We start from the raw sequence: 18,150 nt of genomic DNA, 5'->3' as shown, positions 1-18,150 counted from the left end.
TGTAAATTATGCCTTGGCCCTCTACTTTTTAATCAAGAAGATATTAAGCATACATGGGTAATAACATTTAATGGTCTTCATAGGTATACAGATGGCTTAAATTTTCAGCAAAGTATTTTAATTACATTTATTTTGTGAATGAAGCGAACTTATCTTTCTGACATCACACTTAAAATCCCTTCTCACATTTGCAAAGTAATCAAATTAATTAATCTATAAGTTTTAATTCATATTAGTTGAGAAATGAATTACATTTTCATTATACTTCATAACATTACTATAGAACTCTATTTATTTAATGTAATAAAAAAATCCAGTTATATATAAACTTCAGGTTAGGAGGTCATTGGATTTTTATGCTATTTTTGTTTTTATATAACAGCTTTTAGGAACTAGAAAAAAAGCTTTCTTCCTTAGACTCTCTAAATAACACAGAGGAAAAGCTATTTCTATGACTTGTAAATTCAAATTTTATTTTTGGTAACACAGCCTGCAGTTAAAAATTGAATCACTCACATGAATCACTAAGTCAAAAATGCCATTTCAAATCTACATATGCTGACTCCTACATGGACTGTGTGTTATGTGCCTGAACAGTTAACTGTGAACAGGTTTGTAATCACTAATTACAAAGTAGTTATTTAATGAGTGTATATTCTACTCTGGGCACTATATAAAGTAGATGAACTATTATATCATCTAGTTATTACTAACTTTATGATAATTATTAATAATCCAACAAAAAATAATATGAAAGGGAACCATACAACTCTTACTCATGGGTATAATATACCAAATTTCATTTGCCCCGCCAAAAAAGTCTGTCTTTTAGTTCTAAAGATATTGTGATTAGAATTTAGAGAGAAATTTGTGGTGATACATTGTATATCCCATGAAACTTACTTGGGGATCAGAGGACAGAGCCAGTTAATATCACTACAGAAATATATATATATATATATATATATATATATATATATATATATATATATACATGTTAGATACATAATTTTCTTTTATTCCATGAAACTGACAAATATTCCTAGGAGTCTGTATGAAAATTAACATGAACTATGGACTCACTAAATTAAAAACACAAAATAACAGAAATAAAGATTGTGAATCAACATCATTTTAACACGAAGTACTATGATTATTGTCTGGACTTTCTAAAACCTAATGGAGTACTGGCAACATTTTACAAAATTGTCTGGATTAATTTTGCCAACATGATGGATTACTTTAATTTCATGTGTTTAAATTTTAATATTAGCCTAAATATTCTTTTACTAGCTATTGAAGGACACAGAAAGGAAGGAATAAAATCATATTCCAGGTGAAAATAAAGTCAGACAACATTGTAGTTTCGTGTGCTTGCCATAGGGCATTGGTTCAAAGTGACTGGCTCATAATGAATATCATTTAAAAAATTATGGGGACACATGATGTGTGTGTGGCCACACACACCACAGCACACATCTGGAGGTCAGTGGACCACTTTATAGGGCTGTTCTCTCCTTCTACCCTTGTGTGGATTCTAGACATGCACCTTGGGTTTTCTGACTTGCCTTTGCCTAGCAAGTATCCTTACCTGGTCAGCAATCTTTCCTTCCAGTTTAGCAACTCTAATTAATTTCCTCACATTGCTGAGGATTTTGTCTGGAGTCAATGTTTCAACAGGACCAGGTTCTCTCTGTGGGCAGTAACGAAGACTATGGTCATTGCTCCTTCAAGTTCCTGGTAAATGTTTGCAGGGCATAGCATTCTTGGCTGAGTGGCCAACTAATTTCAAATTCTGCTATACTGTGTCTATGCTTCCTACTGTCTTTCTGAGGATGCACTAATGCAATTTAGTGTCTACTCAAATGCTACTTTGTTTCATCTTAATTTGACCATGGCCAAGACATCTTATTTACTTATTAACTAACTTTCAGAGATCCAGAGTGGGCACAAATTTGGAAAGAATGTTACATACTTCAATATACAGAAGTAAGAATGCATTATGTCAAGAAACCAAGAGTATCATGGCTCATATTTTATTCTGAAGATAAAGGAAAAGAAATAGAGGATTTCAGCTCAAGAAGTACCATGATCAAACTAGATTAAAAGGCATTCAGAATAGACTTTCGGTGAGCAGCATGATAAAGAATACCAAAAGGAAGATAGAAATTGAGGCTCTTAGGCTTTCAAGGATGACAAGTACCTGTGCTCCTACAGAAGAGTTGGATTGAGTGTGGATATAGAAACCAAGGGCAGCATGACTCATCATCTTTTAATTAATTGTTGCATGAACATAAGTTTCCAATAGCAAGTAAGGTCAAGAGGCTCACAAGAGAGGGAAAGAGAGATACAGAAACACAAACACACACAACCTCTAATCTCATTTTTCTACATCTCATTTCTCCTAAATACTTACTTTCAATCCTTGAGCTTTTCCTTTGGCATTTTCTCTTTTACTTAAACCAAATGTAAGCCTATCTAATTAATATATTAGGTGTGAATTTTTAGCTTCCACTTTTTCCTTCCTTGCTCTTTGTTTGTTTGTTTGTTTGGTTGGTTAGTTGGTTTTTCAAGATAGGGTTTCTCTGTGTAGTTTTAGTGCCTGTCCTGGATCTTGATCTGTAGACCAGGTTGGCCTTGAACTCACAGAGATCTGCTTGACTCTGCCTCCTGAGTGCTGGGATTAAGGTATGTGCCACTACTACCCAGCTCCTTACTTGCTATTATATTTAATTTCCCAATGTAATTATTATCAAAACCACATTCAGTGCTACCATTATTATTACTGTGTGACTACTTTTCACGATTGATCCAAGCAGTAATTTCACATATTTTCCATTATGTACAATTTTCTGTTTTTCTAGGATCTTATTAGCTAATACTTGTTTTATTCTGTTAAACTTGACTTTTTTAAATTTATGATAAAATCATCCCACATTCTCTAATAGTTTGATGAATGCATCATCTTGACTTTGATCTCCTTGGAATCATCTTTCTCCTTTGCCTTCCTTTTCTGGTCTGTAGCTGTTTCTGTGGTGGAGTTCAGCTCTGTCAATTTGGCACAACATAAACTCACCTCAGAAGAGAGTCTTAAAGAGGAATTTTCTAAATCAAGTTTGTCTAGAAGAATGTCGGTAGTGAAATTGCAGTCTATCTGAGACTGCCCCATGTCCGACACAGGGGTCCCTAGAAAGTAATAGAGGAAAAATCTTACTGGGAGTACACAAGCAATCAAGGATGCTAACATATGTGGATGTGATAAGGCAGCTGCCTTACTTCCTGCCTTAACTTCCCTGAAATGATTGAATACAACTTGGATTGTAAACCAATAAACCCTTCACGGATCGGCATTGCTTTTTGTCAGGGTGTTGGTGAAAGAAACAGAAATGAAGTAGCACAACTGTTATCTTAAAAATTTTTTTGGGGGTGGATAAAAGATCAAGGTCCCTAAAGGAAACATGGAGCACTAAGAGTGATTTTCTTTGGGTGAAGGTGGGATATTCATTCTAATCTGGAAAAAAAGAAATTGAGAATTTATGTGTAAATAGCCATATTTGTAGATGATGGTGAAGGAAGGGCTTCTGTTTCTTTTGGAAATTGAAAAGAAAATATGCATATGTAGAATTGCTGATGAGCTGTGGACTCTGGAGTAAAACAAGAATGAAGTGACAAGATGAATACCAATAATAATATAAGATTAGAAATAGTAATTAAGAATGGAATGACAAGATGAATCCTGATAATCACATGCAAATCCTACAATCACCCATCTCGATTCCTTAAGCCATAGAACATCCAAGAGTGTCTAAAAACCATTCCAGGTCCACGGGGTTTATTCCTATAGCTAACTTTTACTAATGTCTTCTCAACAAAGATTTTTTCTACCTACCAACAAATGTACATGTAAGCTCTTAGGAAGGTTGAAACTTATTGTATTAAAAATTGGATTTAAACTGGGCGGTGGTGGCGAACGTCTTTAATCCCAGCATGGGGGAGGGAGGCAGAGGCAGGCAGATCTCTGTGAGTTCAAGGCCAGCCTGTGTCTACAAAGCGAGTTCCAAGACAGTCAGGACTGTTACACAGAGAACCCTTGTCTTGAAAGACCAAAAAGGGTTTTTGAAATAATTCAAAAATTATATTAGTGTTATGGATCTCTATGTGCTCTGATAGTTTATCTTCTCATCCATAGTTATGTTTTATGGAGCTTTTAAAGCTCTATTTTAACTGAAATGTATATAACTTAATTATTCACTTCTCTTTTACAAATAATTAATAATAATAATAATAATAATTTTTCATTTTTTTCATTCTGAATAATCAACATAGGGTCTCCTGTTTCCTAGGCAACTTTTGCATCAAAGTTATGTTCCCAACTCCTGTCTTTATTTAAAAGCACTCAGGTTTTGTTTTGTGTGAAAGGCAGAATTCTGCTGATTTTCTCTTCTTTAAAATTTTGATATTGTAGCATAATTACAACATTTCTCCTTTTCCCTTTCTTCCCTTCAAACTCTCCCATATACCTCTATCCACTTTTTTTTAAATTTCTGACATTGTTTTATTATTTCCTACATATATTATATAATACACACACATCTATCATCTACATACATACTCTCTATGTATATCATATATACATACTATATTCCTAATATTGTATATGTGTATACACACACACACACACACACACACACATATATATTCCTAAATATATCCTGCTCAATCAATATAATGTCAGTTTTATGCATGTTTTCAGAGCAGATCTTTTGGCTTGGAAAAACAGTTGATGTTCTTTTCCCTGGGAAAGACCATCTCTCCTACTCCTAGATATTCTCCTTGTCCTACAGTTTTTTCTTCAAGGTTGAGGCCTCATGAGCTTTTCTCCATCTACTTTGGCATGTCCATTTGTGTCGTCCTTGTTCAGATCACATCTGGGCAGTCATGTTTGTGAGACTTTACCGGTATAGCTTTCTCCTAGGAGAAAAAATTTCAGAAACAAACTCCCTGATGCTCTGGTTATTTAATCTTTCTGCCTCTCCTGCTGCAATGTTCCCTGAGCCTCGGGTGCGAGATCATTCTGTAGATGTTTCTATTGGGACTGGGTCCCACAGATCTGCATTTTTTAAATTTTAATTTCTTTATTTTGAAAAAAAAAAAAGGTTTTTCTTTGTCCATTTTACATACCAATCCTAGTTCCTCCTCCCTCCCCTTCTACTGCCCCCCACATCCCATAATCTCATCCCCAATCCACTTTTCAGAGAGTGTAAGGGCTCCCTTGGGGAGTCAACAAAATCTGGCATACTAAGTTGAGGCAGGACCAACCCTCCCCCCCACCCCCCCACCCCCCGTGTCAAGGCTGATCAAGGTGTCCCATCCTAGGGAATGTGTTCCAAAAAGCCATTTCATGCACCCAGAATAAGTCCTGGTCCCACTGCCAGGGGCTCCCCAAACAGATCTAGCCACCTAACTGTCATCCACATTCATAGGGCCTAGTTCGGTCCCATACCTGTTCCCCAGCTGACAGGCCAGAGTCCATGAGCTCCCACCAGCTTGGGTCAGCTGTCTCTGTGGTTTTCCTCATCATGATCTTGATGTCACTCCCTCCTATGGTCCCTCCTCCTTGTCTTCAGCTGAAGTCGATGAGCTCAGCCCAGTGCTGCTTCCATCAGTTACTGGATGTAGTTCCTATGATGACAATTAGGATGGTCACTAATCTGATAATAGGGGAAGGGAAGTTAAGATACCCACTTCATTATAATAGAGAGTGCCTGAACAGCTCTGCATTTTGATCAGTTGATGTTTTCTGTAGTAGTCTGTGTCTGTTGTCAAGAGAAGTTTCCTTGATGAGGGGTGAAGACTACATTTATATGTGGGTATATGTACAGATGTTTATAGATTGTTGTTGGGAGCTCCGTTGAATTAATACATTAGTGGCTATAGATTCTCTTCTAATAACCATGACCTCACTAGCACTGAGCAGATTTCGTAAAAACTTATTATTTGTATTTTATGTGTATTTGTGGTGGTTTACCTGCACAAATACTGTATCAGTTTCTCCAGAATTGGAGTTATGGAGGGCACTTGGCTGCCACTTGAGTTCTGGCAAACCTGGTCCCTCTACAAAAGCAACAAGTGTTCTTAGTGACTAAGCCATCTCTCCAGCCCTCTGGTGGCATCTATGCCTTATTTGATCATAGACCAAGTTAACAATCTCCTAGCTTTCATCTTCACTCATGGTTGTACTTCTGTCTACTTTATAACGAGCAAATTTATCTGTCATTTAATTCTAAAGTGGGAAGTTTCAAATTATGCTTGTTTGTATTCTTAGACATTCAAAAGTCCCTGCTTAATTTATTAAAAATATTTTTTTAAAAAAAAACATGATAAAGAGACTAGGAGAGTAAGAAAATATACATGGAATATTTTTTGCTTATTTATTTTGTTTTGTAAGACATGGGAAAGGCTTTCTTTCTTTGTGTAGCTCTGGATGTCCTAGCACTCAATCTGTAGACAAGGTTAGCCTCAAATTCATAGACCCACCTGCCTCTGCCTTCCAAGTTCTGGGTTTAAAGGTGTGTGTCACCAGCCCTGGCATACATGGAATCTTTCAGATGCTCTTGAAGAATGTGTCTTTACTGGGCCAAAGCCATTTTTGATATCTTATTATTTCATTTAAATAAGAAAACTACCTCTGTCTGAGACTCTCTAAGTTTCTTTTGTGTTTTGCTCTGATGGGGTTGAAATCAAAGACTTGCACATGATGTTTACCGTGTTATTTACAGGCAATGGCTCAGAAGGAAGATATGGAAGAAAGAATCACAACCCTGGAGAAACGTTACCTCAGTGCTCAGAGAGAATCTACCTCCATTCATGACATGAATGATAAACTAGAAAATGAGTTGGCAAACAAGGAAGCCATCTTGCGGCAGGTTCAGTATTACTATTTTGGATTTGGGTTGCTCTCTGTATGTGTTCCCACCATTTTTACAAAGCAAGGAATAAAATAGGATGTTTTTAAGCAGATCGGTACTTATGCTTTAAAACTTAGAATAGTACTAAGGAAGCAATTTTTATTTTATAGTTTATTTTTAACAAAATTACAAATCATTCAGATGAAAATAATAATGCAGAAACTATTGACTTTGGATCTAGACATGAAACAGACCCTAAGGAGTTCGTTTGAAATTACCTCACTTAGTTCTAGCCTCCTCCTGCCGATTAGCTGCAGTTATTCTCTGAGTACACTGGGGATCAAAGGCAGCACTACTACCCAAGGTCACACTCATAATAAATGTCAGGACTGGAAGGGTACCCAGCTCTACATCCAAAGAAAGAGAGCGGCAGCCTATAAGACAACCGTGGCTCTCTCTCTGCTTCTGAAAATATAAAGTTTTAATGGAATATACACACCGAATGACTTAATCGTTGTTTGTGGTTGTTCTCGCTTTACACCAGCCTATTGGAGGATTTGAGCCAGAGATCATATGCTATACAGTCATAAAATACAATCTGTCCTGTACAGAAAAGTTGTTTGTCTAGTCTCTGGAGTGTGGACTCCTGTGCGGCTATAGTTCTTATGTTTCTCCAGTCTAAAGCTATGGTTTTTCAACAGGTTTTCTGTTGTCATTGTATTAATACTGAGCTGTATTCCATTTGTTCAAGTTCATTCTCATTAGAAATTTCTTTACTGTTTGCTGCCAAAGGCAAAACAGTTGCTATTATATTGTGTTGAATTTCTGTAATTAAAACTGGCAATTAATACATGAAATCATGATAACAGTTATTACCTAGCATAGTTAAGTATGGTAATAGCTGATTTTAAATCTAGAAAAAAAATAGCTGACGTACAAAGTCCATATGACTCATCCTAGCTAACCTAACTCTTGACTGTTTAAATGGCACCCTCCTCTTCCCTATTTCAGATGGAAGAAAAGAACAGACAGTTACAAGAGCGTCTCGAACTGGCTGAGCAAAAGTTACAGCAGACCATGAGAAAGGCGGAAACTCTGCCTGAAGTAGAGGCTGAACTGGCTCAGAGAATTGCAGCCCTAACAAAGGTACTGCTCCAAACCCCTATGGTCAGCCTAGATGTAACAGCAGAAATAACTTTCTATCAATGTGGAGTCTATAATTACTCTTTTCAGGTTATGTGAAACGTATTAGTCAGATCTTTCTTACCTTTCTTTCATTCAAGTTTAGTTTCCACAATGCATATATCTTGCTTACAGTGACTTGAATGATTACTACATGAGTATGATGATTTCCTTGTCTATTTAAACACTAACAAGAAAAGCAAACTTTGATCTCACTGCTATAGTAAATTTTCTGTGGTAGTTTTTGCACATAACAAATAACCATGTTAGTTAAAAATCTCAAAATATGTGTATGAAACAGAACCATTTAATCAGCTTTGTATAAATGGTTTGCTATCGGAACAATACTAAATGTAATAGCTGTTGGTTCCAATTATATTTCAACGTGGTGAAAATTGTTCAAAGAAAGAGGTCTAAAAGATACAGTTGACAGTCATTAAGTTTTATGAAAATGCTTTTATAATTGTGTTTTCTTCTGAAGAAGTAGAAATTGAGTATATTGTATTATACTGTTTTTCCATACTGTGGACTGTACATTCTAAAACCATTCTATATTATATAACATAAAGCCATTCTAATAGAGCCATTTTAATTCTTAAGGACCCATAGAAATCACATCCATTTCACCTGAAAAGTTCTGGTTTTATCACAAAAGCATGTTGATTTTTATGTCCACTGAAAGCTATGTACACATTCTGAATGTTCACATAACCCTAGCAGTTCTCCAAGTGTTTTAGGCTGCACGATGACTAGGTACTGTAAATCTAAATGAACTTGTACCTCCTAGTAGTAGAGATCATTCAAAACAATTGGTACAGCTGTGGAGAAAGGGACCCAAACTCACTGTCTTTAAGAGCAAAGAAAAGAATAAGTCAAACAGTTTGACAGTGTTATGGTCACTGGTAAAATAAAATATTTATATGGGAAAGCAAATTTGGACAGAGATGAGCAGGCCTAGAGAGAGCATCAAGCTACATGGTGAATTTTAGAGTATTAAGATACGACCTGATGAAACGTTAGTCTGTTAGGGGAAAACTATTAAATTTATGTCTTTCTCTATATAACCAGAGACCACACCACTAAATCACTCTGATACTTTGGAAAACATAGGGACGCAAAACTTAACATATATATGTATATATATATATGTGTATATATATATATATATATATATATATATAAATCATCTTAAAAATATTTACTAAGTTACATAAGGCTATCCAGGTATATCAATAGTATTATACTTTTTCTTGCAAAGACTTCTTTTTAAATTTCTATAATATAGACAAAGACATGCACACAGTGGTTCTGTTTTAATGTAAAGGATGTAAGTAGTTTCCCTAAAGAGTTTCCATGTCAAATTTTGCTATTGTGGGATTGAATACAAAAACAGCTGGCAATACTTCATGTAGAATACTCAACAGTATTTATTTTCTAGAACAAAACATCAATGTTTAAAACTTTCCTAAGAAAATACAGCTTACAAGGTTCAGGGTGTAGCTCTCAGTCAGAGCACCACTGCCCAGCGAAAATACAGCTTAAAATGCATTAAATTATTGCCATAAAAATAGCCATTGATGTATTTATTATCAAATATAATTTAAAATATAGCAATGGACTTACATAGCTTTAAATTAAATATTGCTAAATTACTCTTTTATGATATAAAATCCCTAAAAATTGACTCCTACCATCTGTTAACTCTCCAGCACTTTTATTAGGATATAGTACATGACACAGACAGGAACTAATTACCATGGTGGATAAACTTTCTCTGTACCTGAACTCTCGGATTTTTCAGTATTTCAGAAAACACTTAACATTCTTTAAAATTTTTCTAGTAGTATATCATTTATTCTTTGATTCCTATCACTTTGACTTCTGTCATCTTCTAGATTGACAAGATATTTCAGGTGTATATGACAATTTCTAATATTAGTGACATAGTTGTTTTACTCTGTGAATTACTAACTGCTAAGGTTATATCCTTAGCTTATACCATGTCTATAACATGAAAGTATGACTCAGTTCCTCTGAGCACTAAAGTGTGCTCAACCATCTTGCACTCATCCATGGATTTACTCAACCCCCCCCCCCCGCCGAGATGATTTAAATAATTTGTTTTATTTTATTCAGTTTAAACTCTCTGTCCATATATGGTTATTATTATCAACAGTCTTTTTTTCTACTCTTTGTGCCTTCTACCGTTCTAAATTTCAAACAGTCTGCTTAGCTTAAGTCTTGGATTTTGTCTCTTGTGTTTTAAAAGGATATTTAAACAACTAATTAAGTATTTAATTTGACATATATGTAAATATGCATATACGTGTGTATGTATGTGTCTTAATTTTTACCTATCTATATCATATCTTTATTTTTAGGCTTGTCTGGTACTACCTTTATTCACCATTCTGATTGTATTCTCATTCTTCTCATGCTAATTTCTGTCATTATTTGGCAAAAACTTTAACACATTTGAAATTTCCCTCTATCATATTAAAGAGTAACTTCAAGATGAACTCTTCGAGTACAAATAAAAGCAGACTGATCTTGAGTAGTACTTGGCTTGTGTCTGCTGGTACAACTGTGCTGTCCCCAGGTCTAAGGGCAACAATGTATAGTACTGTTTGCTAAAAACGGCCCCCTGTATTGCTTAGAGATGATGACTGAATTTATTCTTTGGATTCTAAAACTGTTTTTTTTTTAATCATCTAGATAAGGGAGATATGCAAAGTAGGTAAAGCTCATTTAAAGCTTTTAGAAAGAATTCTTGATTAATGACCATAAATAAAAACTAAATTTGATGTTTATATATAATTAACCATCAAAGATCATTCTGGACTCCCAATGTAATGATTTGTTATATCTACTTCTTTAATTAGAATCCATATTTCCTTAAGTAGGACATAACTCATCTTGAATTTTATGAGGTATTCCGTTCATTTCAGCACTCGTAAAAATTTCAGTAATAACATAATTTAGAGATGACAGTTCTTGTGTTTTGTATCTGAAGTGAATTTTCTCAATGTTTTTGCATATTCTTTAGTGAAGGAAAATACATGATGAGGTTTATAGAGTTTTAAAAACCTATATTTTTAAAGAAAGACTTCTAGAATTTCAAATATCCATATCCCACTCTTTTGAATCAATCACTAATTTGATTTTAATGACTTAAAGGATTATAAAATATACAGGCTCATTGTCAAATTTAGGGTACACAATTTCAACAACCTCTTTTTTGTATTTTTTTTCTTAATAGGACTTGCAAGTTTTAAATGGTATAAAAACAGAGGGATGGAGAGATTGCTTATGGAAGACCTGAGTTCAGTTCTTAGCAGCCCTACTGGGTAGCTCTCACTACCACCCATAATTCCGGTTCTGTTGATCTGTCACCCTCTTCCTGACTTCCATGGCACTGCAATTGCATACACTAACCCACACACAGAACACACATACAAATATAATTAATTAAACTTAAAAATATTAAATTCAAATTTAAATAATACAAAACTCATTTGCTTGCGTTTGAGGATTGTGATAGCTTTTATTGCTGTTTCTATTTGGAAACCTGTGTAAGATACTGGGGAGGAAATTGTGATGATCTATGTTTATAAAATAAATTCATGAGACAGGAAATACTAGGATATATAAATGACAAATTATAATTTACATGAATACAACATATTTGAAATGTTAAATGCTACTCCTTAAGTAAGTTTGAATTTGTTGTGTAAAGTTGCACAAATGCATATTACCTGGTTACTATTGCTTTTCAGTTACTGTGTGATAAATTTACATGTAGTCCTATATCATTTAATAGTAAGGTTGACTACTTCCAAATGAGCTAATACTTTGTCAGGGTATGTTCTAGAGTTGAAATTGCATTACTGACATAAGATATTTTTGGTGTCGTAATTATTTAAATTGTAATTATAATTAAACTGTTGATGTAATGTTATAAGTACTTTGTGCATAGCATACTAATACAATTCAGCTATCAGCAATGTCCCATTTATTAACACTCTACACCTGTGGTGTCCTGACAGCAAGACATGTAACTAACCTCAGTACAAGGCAATCATTAGCTCACAGAGGCTCTGTGCTTCCTATTCACTCTAAAGCAAGGTTCTGTTTCCATAGTAACAAATTAATTCAGACACTCTTTTGATGTGGTCTGCATATTATTTTTGAGCATTCACAAAGTTTTTTGTCCTTATGACATTATTATCACCACATAAGTTGAGAAATTTTAGTATTAGTCCATTGTGTCCAGGGGTCATTTTTTTTTAATGTGGACCACTGTTGCTGAGGAAACTCAATCCTGTTTGAGTTTATTCATAATAACATATCCTGGGGCTTAGTCTTATTTCTGACTTCTACATGTGAGGCCTTATATATTGTTGATCCATATATGACACCCTTGAGATATAGCCCAGAGAGTTCTCCTTGAGATGCAAGGTTTACATCATTTTTTTTTCTAGTAATGTGAAAAACCAAAAGACAAAATGTTTGAGCATCTATCCGAGACATTCTAGTGTTTGGTTTCTCATAATTCCAGTTATTACATGTCATTTCCAAACTTGCTTTAACTCACCTTGTAAAAGTCACTCATTGCCAGCTGTCACTAACACTCCATACCTCAGGTTCTCAGCTTTTTATTTGAGCATATCATTGTCTTTCATTTATAACCATCAACTGCATTATATTCACTAGATATCAGAATAGTTCCGTCTACATAAAATTTTGTCTATTAAAGTATTGGGTTTGCTGTCACTTTTATTTTAAGCATTCTGTACTATGTTCTGTTTGGTGTCAGTGTCTTTAGTTCTGATTTTTTCAATTTTGTCCCCTCTCCTTTTCCTTGACTTGTTAGTCTGATCCAACCTCTTCTACCTCATCTGATGATTATCAATATGTTATGGAAGCTAAACTCCAAGAAATGATCTCCATACGTAGGAAGGTAGTCCTACTGGACTTTACTTTCTATCGCTAAATAGAATCCATCTAAGTTTTTTTTCCTTTTCATTTATAAAAATTATGTTACTTTTATTTATTGATAATCGACCATCTGTGCAGTTCAGTGCTTCAGGAGCTTAAGATTGGACAATGGCAGGTTTGTGTTCAAACCATGCACAGTCTGCATGTTACATTTGGCTGAAATCATTGCTCATAAATAACTCCAGTGTTTTGCTGATGCTTGAATGTAACAGGCCTTTGTAGCTGACACATTTCAAGCAATGCTGTTCAGCTGCCTGTTTAAAGAAAGTTTATTTTTGGAAACTATGTTTGCAGTTGGTAGTAGCTTGCTTTACATTTTATTTCAGTTTATTTAGATGGGAGGAATTAACTCCTCTTACATTTTAGGTCCACTCTTCCTATTTCTTAACAGGCTGAAGAGAGGCATGGAAATATTGAAGAACGTATGAGACACCTAGAGGGTCAACTGGAAGAGAAGAATCAGGAACTTCAAAGAGTATGTATGAAGCATTTCCCTTAGTCATGACTTTTTGAATGCACAAACTTCATATTTGAGGAAAACACTCTTAATTAGAAGCCATGTTTAAAATTGTGGTTATGTTCTGGGCTTTTGAAAGAAAATAGTCTCTGCAAATTTAATCGAAAACATACATAAAATTATACTCAATTCAACAACAGTGAAACTATAAAATTAACCTTGAACAGCACTGAGTATTTTCTTTTCTCATGCCAAATACATTTTTGCTCTTTTTCTAAAATATAAGGCCAGACAAAGAGAGAAAATGAATGAGGAACATAATAAAAGATTATCTGATACCGTGGACAGACTTCTGACGGAATCCAATGAGCGTCTACAGCTGCACTTGAAAGAAAGAATGGCTGCTCTGGAGGAGAAGGTAGAGTTGCAGACATGGGGAGAAGCACATGGATGTTTGGCCATATTTTCTAGGGTGTGGTGTTTTCCTACCCTGCTGTAATCATTGTTTGTGACAGGCATTCAACTGACTTTCCATAGTCTAAAACTACTTGATATAATCTTCAGGAATGAGTCAATGATTTCAATGAAATACTATAACATCGTGTTTTGAATGAGTAACTATATGACACATGATAAATATTATATATGAAAATGCTTGTAAGAAGAAAATATATTAAAATACACTGTGATTTATGATAAAAATTTCATTCATCTTTTCATTATTTGTAAAAGTATACTAGAAAGACAAAGAAAAATATTGAGTGTGGGTCTGCTTGAAACTAGTGAATGTTGAATCTAATAACTACCAGCACTAAAAGCCAATGTATGAGAGATTATGACAGCGAGAGGATTATTGCTATTACCAGTAGAGGGTTTAGGAGCCTCTATTTCCAACTACATTGTTTCAAGAAGTGTGCTTATGTTCAGCCTGAAATTTGATTCACCATCATGTTTGTCACATTAATACCTGGAAACTTTCACACCAATCAGAATTTTTAGAGCTAGTGGCCAAACCCAGACTTAAATCAGAGAAGTAATCATTTAAACCTCAGGAGGACAAATTATTTCAGAAATCTAAACAGAATTTCACTCACTGTCTTATTTAGGCATTTTCCACTGACATAAAAATCAGGAAAGGCAGGGAAATGTTTTAATGAAATGTTAATGAATTTTGATTTATTGACACATTAAGAAATTAAGCATGTTGCTAGTGGCTGGCCCGGTACTCACCACTTATTTGAAGAATAGCTTAATTATATCTCCTTTAAAACATAGTCTGAGAAGAATTGGAGTATTAGCTCTGAGGGTAATATTTAGTCTGTTTATCTATCCAAGTGTATCAAGATAGCACTTCTCATTTAAATAATTTATTTTGCAAAACGTTGAGTGTCACTTTTAAAGATTTCAATGGAACTTAGTTTCCATAGAAACCAGGAAATAAATTTACCAAGGAAGGAATCCTAAAAGATTCTTGAGTGCTAAAGTATGCATATACAGATTTAAATATTTTCAGCATATTGCATCTTTCTTTTTTTCTTTTCCATAGAATGTTTTGATTCAAGAATCAGAAACCTTCAGAAAAAATCTTGAAGAATCTTTACATGATAAGGTATTATGGAAAAAAAGTTTGCCATTTATCTTATTCACATTGATGAATATATTGTGAAACAAATGTGATAAAATAATTTTGTGTTCTACTCTAAAACTATTTTAATTTTGTTTGCTTATAGCAAGGCATAAATTTATGTAGAAATTGAACAGTTTTTAGTATTGAACACACTGAAAGCCAGTTCTGAAAACAAAACTCTAATGTTAGCTTATAATCACTAATTAATCACCTTATTGGCTTGGACCTTATATAAATAAAACAAAAGTATATTTACTAAATTTTATGTAGTTTGAGAAATTATTTCTACAAAAACAATTTAAATACCTACTATACAGAAGAACTGTGTCATTAAATATTTTATAGCATTATCCTACTTCTAAGGTAATTGAAAATCTAGTAGAAGAAGCATGTCTTACAAAAAGTGATTTATAATTGCAGCAACCAAGCGCCAATTTGGTGAGATTCACCTGAGCCGCAGGTAGTAAAGATCACAGTACACTGATGATATAAAGAAGGCTTCGGGGACTCAGGATGTGACTCAAGATTCAGGCAATGACAGACGGTGTTGAAAGCCTTGTAAACACCAAACACAAAGCCCGGCTATAGGTGTCTGTTAGTTTTGACGATTATTCATAAGTGTGATACTTTAGAACTGGATAGGGATTTGATGAGGACCAGCCATTCATATTGTAGGATATGTGACTTAACTGCCCGACAAAGCATGGATTATTAAAAAAAAAAATTAAAGTTCTGATAGTAATACATAGTTTCCTACTTCCTTTTACTTCCTTTGCCTTGTTTCCTTAAAACTTCATTTAAAATATCAGTTTAATATGCGTCCTCTAGTTGGTAGCTGAAACACACAAAAAGGAATAGTGGAAGAGAAGGTTGAAAGGGCATGAAGAAAGGAGAGAATAAAAGAGAAACAGAAAGGAGATAAAAGGGAGGTAGGCAGAAAAGAATTAAAAGTTTATCAGCGGCGCAATAATACATAAGGTACTGAAAACATTACAGGAAAAGGAAATTTAACAGTTTTCCAGGATTCTATATTTTTGTGATAATTGAAAAAATAATAATCATTTGGCTCTATAGCTGGAAAGTCTGTACTCCTCTAATATATAGTTTGACACAACACTATAGCAGTGGTAACTAAAGGATGGCATTGAATTATTACTGAACGTCTAATAAAGACTTCACAGAGGAGATCATAGTTTAGTAGGCTCTTATACACATGTAGTGGACAGCTAGTGGTCCAGGGGGAGGTTGGACCCTATGGAATAGCACAGAGGAACCAAGGATGAGTGAATGAATCATCAGAATCTTGCTGGAAGTACCATGTGTGTAGTGAAACAGTTCTGACCAGATTGTGAATTTTGGATTTGATCTTGTTATGCAATGTTAAGTTATTTAAAGTTATGTGGGCCCCTGGCAAGATCCTCAAAACCTACTCCCCCAACACCTACTCAAGCCTGTAGCTGCAACAATCTGCCCAAGCAGCCAACATTCCAAGTCATCTTATGCATTGTGTCCTTGCTAATGTCAATCTCCAGTAAAGGTATTCTTAGACCAAATATCACTGTGGGACTGCCATTCCATACAGCCAAGCATACTCTCTCATCTTAGTGCATCTATAATTGTTCAACTGTCCACTCAAGTGACTAGGATCATAACCCGACATCAACAATACTCCTATATATCAAGTCTTCCCTGTTTTTATTTTTTCATTGTGACATTTATCTTTGAAATCTAAAGTATGTACACTCTTCCAGTTCAGTCCCTGGCAGATTTATTTGATCTCATAGATTTCAACAACTCTATGAATTAAGTACTTTCATATTTAGATCACCTACTATGTACTTTTCCAGGAAGAAGTTTTATGTTTCAGTGCCAACTCATGTTATCATTTAGATACACACACACACAAAAAAAAAAAAAAATCTGATTTAACATATCAATTTTCCACAGTCTTACCATACCTGCCCCTGACTTGTCCATACCAAGCACCACTGCCACCTAACCTGGCCAAAATGACCAGCAGTCTTCTGAGTAAATCACATATAGCATCCTTTCCCCCTTTATTCATGTTACAAAAACTAAACTTAAAGCTATTGATAACTTTTGTGTTTATATAATTTTCCTCTGTCCAACCTAGTAGGTAAATTCTGATACTTCTATCATCAAAACATAATAAAAATCTATCCATTTTGTCCCAATAAACGTTTGTATCCACCCTCAAGATTCTGTTTATAATTTTTAGAGAGCTCCAGATAATTGTGTTTCTTCTCTGCCTCCAGATTTCATGCAACCCTTTATTCACAGCTGTTACAATGATCATGCAATAATGCTCCTCTGCTCAGAGTCCACCCCCTCCTTTGTTCCTTTTCCTATTCATAATAAAAACCCAGATAGTTTTAAAATGCATTGAGGGCCTTTCAGAACGGCCAGCTGCCTTTTCCCTTCACTCAATGGTAAACAGTGATAATCTTACTTTATTCCACACCCCACCTATGTTTTGCCTTGACGTCTCTAACCCACCAACCCTGGGGTTCTGTCCTGTCTCACCAAATATACTTCTATCTGCTATGTTCTTTCTAATATGTTCTCATGTTTTATTCAGGACTTCACTCAAATGCCATGATATGTGGGGCACACGTGAGCTACAAAGGTTTTGCCGAGGGGAGATGTTATATATCATCTTTTCATAATTCTTCTGTTTTCTTCTTAACAATATAATTTAGCTGTGCATTTTATTTATCAGTTGTCTGTTTCTACTAATGTACATTCAGTAAAAGGCAGCTCATTCCTTGTACACCAGGTGTGCAAAAGAGAAACTCAATGAGTATTTTTCTGAAAATAAGAAAAGTACGTAATTTAAAAAAAATATTTAAAGCCAAATTTTTATTGGAATATCTGTATGTTTTGAAGTGATGCTAACAGAAGAAGGTGCATCAAATATATTGAACCTAATAAACAATTTGCAAAACTGTCAAAGGAGT

At 34.6% G+C, this 18,150-nt stretch overlaps 1 protein-coding gene across 3 annotated transcripts in view; it reads left to right on the top strand.

Annotated features, from left to right (window-relative positions):
- The window catches only part of Ppfia2 (PTPRF interacting protein alpha 2), a 457,936-nt gene that overhangs the window by 348,243 nt on the left and 91,543 nt on the right, over window positions 1–18,150 (top strand). For all 3 annotated transcript variants that reach the window (XM_028873023.2, XM_028873022.2, XM_028873021.2), the window contains exons 9-14: window positions 6,780–6,926; window positions 7,920–8,054; window positions 12,964–13,050; window positions 13,480–13,563; window positions 13,832–13,963; window positions 15,092–15,154. In XM_028873023.2, the coding sequence (XP_028728856.1) occupies window positions 6,780–6,926; window positions 7,920–8,054; window positions 12,964–13,050; window positions 13,480–13,563; window positions 13,832–13,963; window positions 15,092–15,154 (648 nt within the window). The remainder of the gene's footprint in view (window positions 1–6,779; window positions 6,927–7,919; window positions 8,055–12,963; window positions 13,051–13,479; window positions 13,564–13,831; window positions 13,964–15,091; window positions 15,155–18,150) is intronic.

Source organism: Peromyscus leucopus, chromosome 18, assembly GCF_004664715.2.
Source record: "Peromyscus leucopus breed LL Stock chromosome 18, UCI_PerLeu_2.1, whole genome shotgun sequence".
Classification (NCBI taxonomy): Eukaryota; Metazoa; Chordata; class Mammalia; order Rodentia; family Cricetidae; genus Peromyscus; species Peromyscus leucopus.
Note: the sequence above shows the minus strand (reverse complement) of the source record. Positions and strands in the feature narration are given on the sequence as shown.